The following is a 14120-nucleotide window of genomic DNA, read 5'->3' on the forward strand; positions in this document are numbered from 1 at the left end:
AATTGGGATCAGTAGCCTGCAGCCAAATACAGGCAGGCAGCCAGAATATGTGCTGGCTCCTTGTAAATCAAAGCTGGACAGATTTTCATATATCATGTATTTTAACATGATATATGTTCGATGATCCTTTATGGCAGAAGATTTTCTGTTGTTTTACTTTCCTTCCCTCAAATATACTCACCTTCACATATATAACAGAGCAGTGTTTGAAAAAACTCTCGCAAATATTAATAAATGCTTTTATCACTTTCACACTGGTGAAATATAGTAAGCCAAGTTTGGGGAATTCTTCAAAGAGTTTCACTGTCCACTATCAGTCAAAAATGAGAAAGAACTGTCTAAAAGATCCAGAGAGAAGTTTTTTCAAGTTTATTAAAGCTTTTAAAATTGACAGTGCATGAGCCTCATAGCGCCAGGGGAGGGCGAAACAGGATACATTTAAACAAAAAGGGTTCTATAATTCAACCTGATAACAGGGTTTTATGATAGCATTTAAAGAAATCCATGGAATGGAAGTTTAACATTACTTTTGATATTTGTTCTAAAAAATCTTAACTGATGAAGCACACAGTGTCATTTGAGCAGGTAAGCACTTTTCAGGTGCAGTTAATATCCCAGAATGGATGCTGAAGCAATGGACTTTAGCTCAAAAATAATTAAAATGCAAATACTGTTATCAGTTAAGATGAACATTGATCTTTAAGTTGACCTATTGCTTTGATTGTGTGGAAGAGTACCATGGAGCTTCATAATGTTTCTCCCGTTCTCTCTTCCCCTCATTCTCTCTTCCTTCCCCTACCTGCTTCTCCACAGTGATCAGGAGCAGTCATGCTCTGGTGGACAGGACAGTGGAGGAGAGCCTCCCAGTGCAGTTATATTCTCATCACCTGAGTCGAGTGGATGGAAGCAAAGGTGAAACCCCGATCACTGTTACACCATAACGCAAAACAGGCCCTCATTGACAAAGAATGAACCACATGATGTTTAGGATTAAACAATAGGGATTCTGGGAATATTTCTGTTTTTCATCCAGAGTATTTATACACATGCACGAAAGCTGTTCACATGTGTTTGAGCAGAAGTGTAGCTTGTTGTGCTTATATCAACTGCATGTCATTTAAATGACCCCTTCATACTGAGTGGTAGTTCCAGTCTGTCTTTTTTCTGTGGCAGTGTTTCTGCTGTATCCCAGGGGGTTTAATGGTGAGCTATGATCTGCCTTCATCAAAAGCCTTGTATGGGATCAGAGACAGCTAAAGATAGCTTGGCTTCAATGGAACAGCCTATAGCAACCAGTGCCCCAAAGAAAGTATATTTATGGCATTTGGCACACAATCTATTCAAGAACAATTTATAATTCTCCCTCTCCAGATTGATGCAATCTTACTCCACTTAATTTTGTTGTTGGATTCTAACAAATTTGGAAGGTCTTGCTAGAAATCAGCAATTGATACACACTGAGTGTTTATACACAAATTTATTATGACAAAAATATTTGTCAGCATCTAGGGCACACACTCTTCAAAAAGAGATACACACATCTATTTTTACTTTGAGTTCAGAAAGCTGAAAAACTTTTGATTTAAATATTACTTTGTATAAAATATGAAGACAATTAATATAAAACAAAATAAAGCTGTTTTAATTAAAAGATTATTTACTAGCATGTTTATAAAACATTTCATTGTTTTAAATACTGTGCTTTTCATTCTCTTATTAAGTTTTTTTTCTAACAGTATTTTAAAAAATGTGAAACAGGTTTAGCACAGGTATGATACTGGATAATGGAAATAGAATGTGTCTTGGATACTTACATTTATGTATTGTACTTGAAGAGGCAAAATTGCTTTTCATTAGTATCATGCTTTAAGAAATATTTCAGTGCATGTGCCATTGCCTATGTTTAAGCCAAACGTGGAAATATTAGTGTGTATTTTTTCCACATTATCCTTTGTGAGACAACTCCAGTCAGTAATTAGATTCAGAAAAGTATTTAAATATCTATTGATCTATCAAATGAACAGAAAAAGACCAAACAACATTTGCATACATAAATGCATCTTGTATAAATGTAAGAAACCTTTTTGCAGTATTCATCATGATATAGTAATTTGATTCTAACTTTTCTTGTGATTTCAGTATCAATCCTATCTTTCCTCAAGTCAAGTCTTGGGAGTAAAAGCTAAGAATTTTATAGGTGAACTGCAGTGTCTGTGTGAAGGACTTCACTGAGTGTATGGCCTATATGTGCCCTCTAAAATGTAGCTTTACTTCCACCACCTGCAGTTATCTCCTGTGATTTCGAATCCCCATGTTCCTGGAGCATATCCAATCACAGCACTGGTGGAGATTGGTATGTTACATCACCACAGCAACACAGGCCCACTAGATGGGATGTGCAACCAATAATGGATCATTCTGTTGGAGATTTTAAAGGTAGTGTTACAAAGCAGGACCTTTTTAAAGTGTTTCACACTGCCTTTTAACTTCTGTGGCTAGTTGTATTTCAAGTGGCTTTTCAGTGTTGGGTAACATTTCTACCCATTTCCCAGCTAAAGGAATTTACAACAATTCATGGAAATAATTGTTTGTCACATTCTGAAAATATTTTAGAGCTATATTTATTGATTTCTCATGTGTGGCATAACGTTATGCTTTTCTCTTTGATTTTAAGTCTACAGTGCAATAATGTGAAAAGACTACTTGGTATTTTTGCACCTATATAGTGAGCTGTTATGAAAGAGTCTCTGTGTTCCTTCTCATAGGTCATTTCCTGATTTTAAAGCCCAACTCAGTCCTAGGTGCTTCTGGGAGCTGTACATTTCACATCACCAGTCCGGTAGTGCTGAGTAGCGGGCCGCTGTGTCAGGTCCGTTTGGCTTGCTTTCAACCGGAGCCCAAAAGGGGAAACGTGACTGTCTCTGTGAAACTGACTGACTCTGTCATCATCAGCTCGCCACCCTTCATCAACAGGGAGCAAGATGGCAACAGGTTAGAATCAGTTTTTACAGTTTTAAGATGTAGTTTGACGTTTTGCTGTCTTCCGAATGGTGGCATTCAACAGAAGTTGTTTAGTTGATAGCTCATGATCAGTGCATCTGAAAGGTCATTTTAGTGTTCTACAACAGACATTATATAGTCCTTGAATTATTGAGATTATTGAATTTTATTGGTGCTCTTACCAGTAAAAATGTAAAATCATGGCTCTATTGGTCATGCTATGAATGATTCTGTCTGTGTATATTGCCATCTGAGTTACACGATTTGATTGATAAATGTACGGCAGACCAAGTGATACAAATGTGAAGACAAATACATGCTTTGCTTGACATCAGAATGAGATGCAGGCTCTGTTCTGAGAGCAGTGGAGGCGAATACCCTCTCTAAGCCTTTTGTAATGGAAATCTTCTAAATATTGATTTTCTTGTGTTGGAAGCAGCTATGCCAAGATGGATGAAATCATTTTGTTTCTAAAAGTAGGTACCAATATGTCTTTTTCAAAATTGGCTTTGACAGAGGGCTAGAAATGGGTTATGATGCATTGCAATTTGGAAAGGGACACTATGAGCATAATGGAGCCTATACACTTATGCTTGTTGTCTATTTAAAATGACTGACATCAATTGAAGATTGTGTGGCTCAGTGCCTAACAGGTTTGAGGTTGTGTCACTGAGGGCTGTATCATACAAATCTGATTTAGCTGATGGACAAACTGAAGTTATGTATGTTATGGGAAAGGTTGAGTCTCAATTAAGCAGTGACCCAAAAAGTAAAATTATACAAATTGTTCAGAAGCCCTAACAAGAATGCCTCTGTAAATCTGTTTCAACACAAGAACTGTAAATGTCTTCCTTGGTCTTTGCATTTTGTATAATGCAGTCATGTGAGTCATGTCTTTAAATCACTGGAAGACATAAATTAACAGGGGCTTCAACAACAGTTCTGACCACACTCTGTGGGGGGTAGGGATGGGAGTTGAAAAGTACTGCTTTCATATAATGAGTCTTTGTATTTTTTTTTTGGTAAATAAATATATATTTTACTATTCATTTCAAGACACAACATTATGTAATAGTATTACACACACAGTAATAGTAATAGGTGACAGTAATTGTAGTAGACCCTACACAAAAATGACAGGCTAGACACAGGCTTGAACATCTGGATATTGCTGATGCATGTCAAAGAAACAGAAAGGTCAACCATATGATTACGTTCTCAGTCTGGATGCTCCTGTGGGTTGTCCTCTCTCCCTTCCCTGCACCTGATTCAGTCCCCCAGGTGCTGCGAGAATGTTGTGTGCAGTTGGCCGCTGCTTCTCACTGATGTGTGACTGGATGTAAAAGCTGTCTGTTAATTGTAATGTGACCTTAGGCATTACAAAATGACCTTGTATATAGTATATGACCTTGTATAATGAGCAAACAACCTGAACCTCATAGCAATGGAAGTAAATGACACGATCCATTGAGCTACTCTAGGCCTTTTTTGACATTTGAATAGTTTGTTTGAAGAAGGACAAATTAAGCTATAAGGTCACATTTGAGGTATTCTTCTCGTGAAAAAAAAAGCTTACTCATAATGTTCAAACTATATAACAGCATTCCCCAAATTTTCAAAGTTGTTGTTGAAATAAGGTACAGTCTAGTGATTTGCTGATGTATTTGCATTTGGTCTAAATTCTCCAATGCTCCTTGGGTAACTAAAAAATGTGCTAAAACAAATTTTGGCTAATTTCCAGGATTCATCTGCAGACACACACACTCACTATGGAGGCAGTAACAGTAGAATATTGCATCTGAATATTTCATCTGTAATTGCATACTCATTTACAAGACAAATGTACAATACTGTTTTCAGGTGAAAACACCTTGATATGGGAAAAAAACATTTTCTGAAGTCACAGCATATAGCTATATTGGCTAATGAGGCTCTGTAGTGCATTTATCCTGACTGATGAAGGAATTCTGCTATTAAGAAATTTTGGAGTGATGTGGGATGAGAGTAAAGACCCTAAAGACCTTACACAGCATGTTTCTCTCTGTCATTGACATGTAGAGATCCTGTTACAAGTCGAGGCAGGATGCAAGTACGAGTCGAGATGTGTGAAAACCAGCAATGTTTACCAATAGTCACCAAGAGAGGGCACCAGTTAAACAAATTCCTGGCCACTCCTCTGGGCCAACCGGACCTTTTGGTGGTCGTCTAGGGGGGAACCAACTCAGGGGCTCCTAAACCCCCCTCCAAGAAATTCCATGGGGCCTCCCTTTTTCGGACACGGAGAGATGGGCCACCATCTCTGAGTGGACGTGTCGGGGCTATCCCCCTGTGGCTTCATAACCGGGGCACTCTCAGGAGGTGGTGGCTGTTTGGGCTGGGAGAAGTTGCCATTTCAGGCATTCTCCTCTTTCCCCAGAGAAGTAGATTCCTGCTTGGAGCAGGCCTACCACATACCTGTCCATGATCGCAGATGGGTCTGTGGAGAGGCAGGCCACAGGGGGATAACTGGTGATCTCCCCAGCCACTGGTGTCCCTCCTGACAATCCCGTCAAGCAAATCAGCCAAAGCAGCATACCTCTTGGCAGCACGAACCTAATCGGTGTTGTCATGCAAGTCCAACAAATATAGCATCCTCTTAACCAGTGTCTGTACCTCCGCTGTTTCCCCCATGACTTGCTGCATCCTTGTTGAGAAATGAGAAATGAGAAGAAAATGAGAAAAAACAGGAGAAAAATCAGTGTTAATATTTTAAGGGGTTTGAATAAAATATGACCTTGTTGGTGTAGTGTTTTAATGAAACAAAAGCAGGAATATGGAGCATTACCCTTAAAAAAAAAAAAAGAAAAAAAAGCATAATCTTGCATTCACTTATGATTTTAATCTTTGTGGGCCAGGGCATCTTGGGAGGTACTGGAAGCACTGATCGGTAAAATGGATGAGCCTTTCGAGGTGACAGTGCAGTACACTTCTTGTAGTGGTCATGATGTTGGACTGGTGGCCATTGATTCACTGGAGCTGAAGGACTGTCATATTGGTGAGTTCTTTACCTAGTATCATATACAATATGCAGTGTGTTATGAGTATGTAGCTAAAGACTGTACAGGTGTGGCCTTTGCCTTGACTACGATTTGGCAGTGAGTTTTCAGTTGTGTCTGGTACAGTTAAACTGTGTGCTCTATTGGCTAATCGACTCAAGCCAGTTAGATGTTGTACTTAAATTCCATTGCACATATCATGATGGACAGTTAGTTTTGGCACCTAGTTGAAATTTTGCTATTATGCATCTGTTTGGATCCATGCGTATGATGCCTTGGCTAAATCTCTTCACTGCCTCCCTCTTGTTACCTCACAGAAAACCATGATTTTGAGCAGCGCTCAGAATGTGACGAGCATGCCACCTTTCATTGTAATTTGGGGGGCTGTATAGACAAACGTCGAGTGTGCGATTTTCATGCTGACTGCCCCCTGGGGGAAGATGAGGGCATCATTTGTGGTGAGTCTGGTAGGGCTTTGGGGAGCTTTCACTAGGCAGTGCATAGCTCCGGACAATGTGATGTACTGCAATAACAGATATAACTGAATTTTTCTCATAACTTTTAAAAAGGGACCAAGACCCCATAAGCGGTGGTTAATATTGACCAATAAGTTCACTATGCAACTATTACTAAATATAAACCAAAGTCTTGGCTGTTTGAATTGTGTTCACACTTCCACAAACTTATTGGATGATCAAACTGACTTTATTAAAGGTTGCTGCTCATTTTTTGATATCAGACATCTATTTAACATTATCTACACCACCTATGTTTCCTCCATAGGTGTAATCTATATGGAGGCAGATTAGGCTTTTGATCAGATTGAGTGACTTCTCTGATCTCTATAAATTAAAATGTGGTGCTGTTGTAGGATGCTACCTTTGTCAGAAGGCAGTTCATGAAATTTCTGCCCAGCTAGGTCTGTAAGTGCTATTATTGTAAGTACAATTAAACTACTTGAACTATTAGTGTGGTGCTGATGAGCACTGAAGCATATAGGACATAACCTAGCCTCTGTTGTGTCACTCACTACAGAGTTCCAAACTGTCTTTAGATGCAACAAATCCCAAAATCTTGTGTAAAGCCTCAAATAAAGGGTCAACTTTATATTAATGCTCATGGTTTTGGAATTGGGAGTCTAACAAGCTCATTGTTATTGTCAGGTGTCTACATGCTTTTGGACATATATAGTGTATCCAGGACATAACCAGGTCTTTGTCCATACTTCAAGGCACACTTTACCCCTCTCACTGAGAATCTGAAAGTTCATCCCCAGTGTCATTGCAGTTTATTATTCTCACTGCCAGGAAAATCGCAATGTGTAAAAATGAACATTTTACCAAAAATATCTATATCTTTCATATCTTACCTATTACAGCTTCTGCCCTGCCTTTAGACTGACAATGAATCATGTTGCCGTACTTCATCCTTGGTCTCCACCTGGTTGAAAAATGTAGTGTCCTGGAAAATGTACTCACACCACACTCACTATAGGGGTACAAGATCAATAAAAATATGCATGTTTAATCCTGGCTGAACTTTTCAGTGTTCCCCAATTCGTCTGACATTAATTAAGGAAAGGTCCCCAAACTGCCGGTGGGGATATAGCCTAGGTTCCACACATCTAAACTTGTGTTTTCTTAAAATTTTCAGGACACGCTAAGGAAACAAAAACAAAATAATTGTGACTTTTCAATGGTAGTGTGTGAACAATTCATACTTATAAGATTTCTAAGTTAAATTTTGCCAGTTGGCATTTCATTGAACACAAATAGTAAACTGCATGGAGTAGTGCGATGGAACACTTTGAAAGGGTACTGTGAAGTTAATGACAGGCTGTGTGCCACACACATTAAGTGTATTAAACTTTTAAGTCTTGATAAATTATTAATCCTGTCACCTGAGTTGGTGGATTTGCCAACCTGAAAGTACATTCCTTTCACTGTCAAATGTGCCCCTTAAAGCACGAGTGCAGGCATTCATCCATAAGAAGCAGAACTGTGTTGTCAGCTCAGTGTATGGTACTTCTTTGCCCCCATTTTTTCCATCTTCAGGTATGTAATGCGAGCAAAGCATGTGCTTTCTATCTAGATGAACAGAACCCACATGACAAGTTAACATGTTTACAAGTTAACATGTTTGATATCATCTCAAAAGTTTTTGCTCATAGATATTTACCCCTTTTATGCCAAGTATGAATTTTGAACCACTGGTCCATTCCATTAACACAAAACATGCCAGATACTAAATCAAGATTCTCTTCACTGTAATATAAATAAGGCACACGCCCCCAGAGAAGTGCACAATTGCTTCCAGAAAGTAAAGAAATTTATGTGCAGGATTGTTGAACAGTAAAACTGTATTTGCACAGTAGAGTACCATCTGATTGAAGTTTTATTGTGTGGCCTGTCACACTTTTATCAGGCAAGATTAGGGCTAGAGATTAGAGATCTTTTACAGTCAGTGCCTCCTTGCTTCATCACCTCCTTGCTTTTCTGATTTTGCTAATGAAGAAGGAAGGAGTAGATATCATAATAACCCCAGCATGCCACACAGGAAATCAGCATTTATAAATCAAGTACTCTAGTACATTCTAGATGTTTGTGGTTATTGGCAACCTCTGGAATTTATGACATGTATTATGGGCCTTTCTTTCAGTTGCTGCATATCATATGATCAAAAAGAAATGTCTGTAATTTGCCTTTGCAGATACCTTACCCCTGGGGTCATACTGTTCATTTGAGTCTGGCTCCTGTGAGTGGTCAGCTTCTGATGAACACTATTCCTGGATGCTGGCCAGGGGAGAACAACTATCTGAAAGCACTGACCTTTTAGGAGCGACTCTCCAAAACACTCAAGGTAATTATGTGACCTTAAAGTAGCCAGTAATTCAGCATAAAATAGTACTATTTTTAATTTCACATTACTCATGGCAGCATATTAAACATTTACTTAGATTTTGGCCTTATCAGGGCAGCTAAGTCTGGCAGGTTAATCAAGTGGTACGTGGGCAGAGTTAAATGTGTACGTGCCTGAAATAATAAAAATCTTTGCTGTTGTTGTTGCTATTGAAACTGCAGTTTCATCATTGCCTTCTGGTAATTTGTCTAAGCAATATTTAGTTACATGTATTTGGAATGCAGAGTAAAGGCTTGTGGACAAAATGTGGGCATAATGGCACTTTCCCAGAGTTTTATGATATTTCTCTCCATATGTAAAAATAAGTAAAAATCATTGTGATATTTCATTATGTAAAAGTAAAAATCATTATGGCCAAGATGGACAGTATGTCCTGGTTATTCTAAAACATTTATACTCTATCTTTAATATGATTATGCTCTTTTCACACACTGAAGTTATTTTCTGAACTCAAAAGATTATACAAGCTTTCATATACAATTTACAGTCTATAATAATTGCAAAATATAGCATTATAAGTAGCAGGCCTGTTTCCTGGGTGCTAAGGCTTCTGTTCTTGCCTTAGGTCACTTCCTGTTTCTAAAGGTCAGAAGTAATGTCAAGAGCAATGAAGCATTCATTCAAAGCCCAACTCTTCCCTTGTCTGCGTCTAGTCCAGAGTGTCAGGTAAGAATTGAAGATGGATGTCTCACTCTCAGCCAAGTTTACTTCTACAAGGATAATTTTGAAGAGTGGACCAGTTCTTTCAGATGTGCTGCATTAAGGTGTCCTTTATGAATTGAGATATATATACAGCAATTCTCCAAAACCTGTACTTTTATTCCTGAATGACAAATTAATTTTTACTGCCAGAAGGGTGGATTTCAGGCTCAGTAATTTCTTTGATGCTTTTAAATTTGTATTCTAGGCCTGAAGCCTGTACAGGTTATTCACTCATAGCTCAAGAAAATATTGGCCTTTTTAGAAAATCATCAACAGGTTTTCGTCAGGTGTCATCATTAATCCATTACTTATGTTTCCCATATGTAGTTGCAGTTTTCACTGTATCTGTATGGGGATTTTAATGGCACAGTGCTACTGTTGATGGTAGAAAATGGTAATGTAACAAATCCAATATTGTGGGAAAGAACTGGACAGTGGAAGGACATCTGGCAAGATGTCACTCTGCAGATCACCAACCTCCGAACAAATAGGTAATGTAGATGTTGATTTATTTTTGGCATCAAACATCTCAGCATGAGCCATTTTAATGGATAACTGAAATGAGGTAGAAATGTTTCTTGACCATCATGACCTCCCTTGGTTTGTTGATTTGCATTGCAGGTTCCATCTGAGAGTACAAATCCTGTGGGCTTCAGGCTCACAGGCTGACATCGCGCTGGATAACATTGCTTTAAGTGCAACATGTTTTGACTCAGGTGACCGTGTGCTATACCACAAATCTATGCTCTCTGTTATACTGAAGCCAAAAGCAAAAAAGCGCTCTTTTTTGTATTGTGTATTAGTCAATGATGCTTAGACAAATAGTGATAGGTAATCTTTGGTAATCTTTTTAAACAACTAAAACTTTATTAAGTAAAGCATACATTACAACATTGAAATGTTTGTGCTGTGTTGAATTTGCTATTATCTACTGTTTCTTAGGTATTGATGTTCCTTTGTGTATTATGTACATTATGTGTTTGATCACCACTGGCTATATGGTATTTTAAGTTTTTATAACCAATTGCTCAGGAAATCTTTCTGCTGAATGTGAAATAAGAGTCATAAATAAGCCCTAAAGGGGGGAGATGCACTCACACAGTTTTAGCTGCAATTATCAGTGGGAGGCAAACCTTGCTGAGCTCTTGATGTAGTTCCACATTTTCTTTCTGATGGAAGAGGAGGGTGATAGAAAAAGTTTCCATCTTAACATGTATTTGTCTTGTGGCATGGAAATTCTTGTAAAAATTCTCATCCTAGGTTTTCAGTGCATAACGGTTGTGTTTGAGGAGGAGAATCGGTCCCTGAGCTTGCAAACTGGAAACATGGTGTTTTAAGTGTAATAGGGAAACACATCTGCCCTGCCAAATTTATGGGAACGCCAGCTGTGTAACATACATTCCCCAAATGCAGAGAACACATTACATGGCTCTAAACTGAGGTGTCATGCCTGCGATTCAGTTTCTGGCTGTATAACTTTTGGTGAAAAGATAAGTTATTCATTGCTAAATAAATTGCAACTTCTTAAATCATAGCTTTCTACATTATACTTATTTTCTCTTTTTTGTCCTCCTGTCTTCTCTCCTCACAACTCTCATGACTTCTCTAATTTCCCATATTATTAAGTGCTAGCCTATGCACTTAAAAGCATCTCACTTATGTGTTTTTGTCCAACTGACCTTGTCCTTGTTTTTTCCTTTTTTCTTTTCTTTTTTTTTAAAATACTTTTTTGTCAGTGTACATCATTTGTCTGTCTGCAAAATGGGAGGAGCAATTGCAGGCCAAGGTTCAAAGGCTGCTGGACCATAATGCCTCATTTCTCTTTCTAGTGGTGCTCTGTCTCTAATTGCCTCGATTTCTGTTTTTATTAGATCTCAACACAATGCCTCATGGTCAACGACTCCTTCATGATTTAGACTCCAAAACCAAGCTGGACATCCCAAGCCCCCTTCCTGAGCCTTCTGTATCAGGTACAGAGAATTGCTGTGATTGCTTGATTAAATGTTTCTGTAATGAGCTTTTGTTTCAGGACATTCATGGTTTGTAGCTGTGCTCCAGCTTACCCACAGATGCCTAACTTTCCAGGCAAATCTTCATACCAAAGTCACTGTGATTATGAGCTGCTTTTTTTGAGGTCACACAAACACTTGAAATGAAGGAAACTGTAACATTGTCTTCCAGAGTTGTCCCAGATGACATGGAGCTTCACCTCCTGTGGTGCCAGTGGCCCTCAGGGGCCCACTCAAGCCCAGTGTAACAATGTCTACCGCAACACCAATGTCAGCGTGCTAGTTGGGAAAGAAGGACCCCTCAGAGGTGTTCAGATGTGGAGGGTCCCTGCCACCAACCAATACAAGTGAGAAGAGCACTAACACCAGGAAGGCCTGCATCTTAAGCCAATATGTTTATTCAGATTAGGAAAAAATTGGTTCAGAGAATGTAATTGAGGACAGATTTACACTATTACCATGCTTACGTTACACACATTGTTTACACACATTATGTTGGATGGAAAGATGAAATTAAATCTTTGTGCAGTTTAGCTTAATTGCTACCAGCCTGGTTTGAGCAGGATTTCATTGATGCATCTCTTTATTTTAATAACAATGATCTCATCTGGATCAGCACATAACATCAATCACATTGATGCATATTAGCTACAGATGACTGGATTGGATCCTTTCCATATTAACTGTCTCCTCCAATTGTCCCTCCTCCTCCTTCACCACCATGTTCCCAGTAATCACTTAAAGTAGGAACGGATCTTATCCTCTCAAAACCGTCAAGATAGATTGTCACAGTAAATAGACTTTTTGAAGGACAAGTTCCACATGCGGATGAGGCTTTCCCCATACTCACCATTATCTTCTCACTCTCTCTTTCACACTCTCTCTTCTCTGTCTCTCTTGCACACACATGCATCCATACACACAAAAGACACATTTGTGTTAAAACAGAAGTATGACTCATTGGTCGAGGGCATTGAATAATCTGGCCAATGTGCATGCAAAGCCTTTGAACAGATTTGCTGTGATTGCCAGGCTAGTCCTAAGAGCTCGTTAGAAGTGTCACTCATTGCTGTCTGGTTAGGAGTGCTAGACAGGCAGGTGAAAAGTGAGAAAACTATCTGGAAAGCAAGACGAATGGAGACTTCTTTGCTTTCAATTACTAGATCGTTGAGTTTTGAAGGTTGCCCTTTGGACCTCACCATTAAAGATGGAGTATTATTTGTGTGAAAATTTGGCAAGTGGCTAATACAGCCTTTCCACTATTTAATGTGTGGTGTACAATTATTCTAAAGTGCCCTGGTGGCTGTTAGTAATCACAAATATTTGGACTTCGCTCAAAACGCTGGCTTTTGTGCCTATCATTTTAAAACGCATGTACTAAAACATCTCAATTTTTAAATATTAACTCCATACTAAATTTAATCCTAATCTATCAGAACATCTTTCTGTGCCAAATAAATGTTTTATTACCTTAACCTTGCAGTAAGAAACTGTCAGAGCTTCCAAACGCAAACGTAAAACCTTATTCTCTGTACAATGGTATTTTTAAAGCTGTTATCAGCATGGATTTAGTGTATTTTTGATATACAAACTTGTATCCTGTGGTATGTATGGAAATAGAAGTTTACTGCTTGTTTATTGTTAAACTGTTAGTTTATTGTAATGCTACATGAAACAGTGGCCAATAATTATGGATTTCAACCTACACAGTTGGATTAATAATATATTTTGTGTGTGTTGACTTTAGTGTTAAAGACAAATCCACTGTAAGCCTATTTGGAAGTTTGTTAGTCTGTTGTATCGGCCAAAACCATTGACTGCTCCTGGAAACCACAGCAAATACCGAGGGAATGTCCATCTCCTTACACTTGGTCCACAGGATCTCTGGCTATGGAGCTGCAGGGGGAAATGGGGCCAAAAACCACAACAATCGGTTGCATGGTGTCGTCCTCTCAGCCATCTTCACACTAAAGAAGGGGGACATCCTTTATCTCCTGATTGGACACCAGGGTGAAGATGCTTGCCCAGGGGTGAGCATAGCAGCTGATACAGTAGGACCTGGAGCCAAATACTGGGAGTAATAATAATAATAATACCAACCATATTTTACTCTTTTATGCCTGACCCATCTCAGCTGGACTTTTGCATTTGCATTTACCTTTGCCATCATATCTTGTCCTCCTCACATTATAGTGTAATGCTGCCACAATTCAGAATGTCCTTAGTTTTCTGAACTTTCTGCACTGTCTCCCTGTTTCTTGTGCAGAGGAACCCTCTGACTCAAAAGGTCTGTTTGGGCGAATCATCTCTAATTGAGGAGGGGGTTGACAGTGATGGCTCAGCTGGGGATTTGGCGGGTGGCGGAGGAGGTGGTGGGGGAGCCACTTTCATCTTTCGGGTGAGCTTTTCCTGTTCATTTCTTTTTCCTTTTCCCTCTCTTCACCTCCTGAGCACA

The 14120-nt window shown here is 38.9% G+C and overlaps 1 protein-coding gene across 5 annotated transcripts in view; it reads left to right on the forward strand.

The window, feature by feature from the left end:
- The window catches only part of ltk (leukocyte receptor tyrosine kinase), a 39848-nt gene that overhangs the window by 12784 nt on the left and 12944 nt on the right, over positions 1 to 14120 (forward strand). For 4 of the 5 annotated variants that reach the window (XM_081721982.1, XM_081721983.1, XM_081721985.1 and 1 more), the window contains exons 2-14: positions 814 to 912; positions 2287 to 2436; positions 2766 to 2991; positions 5895 to 6034; positions 6353 to 6493; positions 8745 to 8894; positions 9520 to 9620; positions 9984 to 10147; positions 10278 to 10372; positions 11528 to 11626; positions 11838 to 12012; positions 13545 to 13695; positions 13932 to 14063. In XM_081721982.1, coding sequence (XP_081578108.1) covers positions 814 to 912; positions 2287 to 2436; positions 2766 to 2991; positions 5895 to 6034; positions 6353 to 6493; positions 8745 to 8894; positions 9520 to 9620; positions 9984 to 10147; positions 10278 to 10372; positions 11528 to 11626; positions 11838 to 12012; positions 13545 to 13695; positions 13932 to 14063 — 1823 coding nt within the window. The remainder of the gene's footprint in view (positions 1 to 813; positions 913 to 2286; positions 2437 to 2765; positions 2992 to 5894; positions 6035 to 6352; positions 6494 to 8744; positions 8895 to 9519; positions 9621 to 9983; positions 10148 to 10277; positions 10373 to 11527; positions 11627 to 11837; positions 12013 to 13544; positions 13696 to 13931; positions 14064 to 14120) is intronic. The other variant, XM_081721984.1, reaches the window with a different exon arrangement.

The sequence above is a fragment of the Electrophorus electricus genome, chromosome 10 (assembly GCF_041902795.1).
Source record: "Electrophorus electricus isolate QZ-2024a chromosome 10, ASM4190279v1, whole genome shotgun sequence".
NCBI classification, from domain to species: Eukaryota; Metazoa; Chordata; class Actinopteri; order Gymnotiformes; family Gymnotidae; genus Electrophorus; species Electrophorus electricus.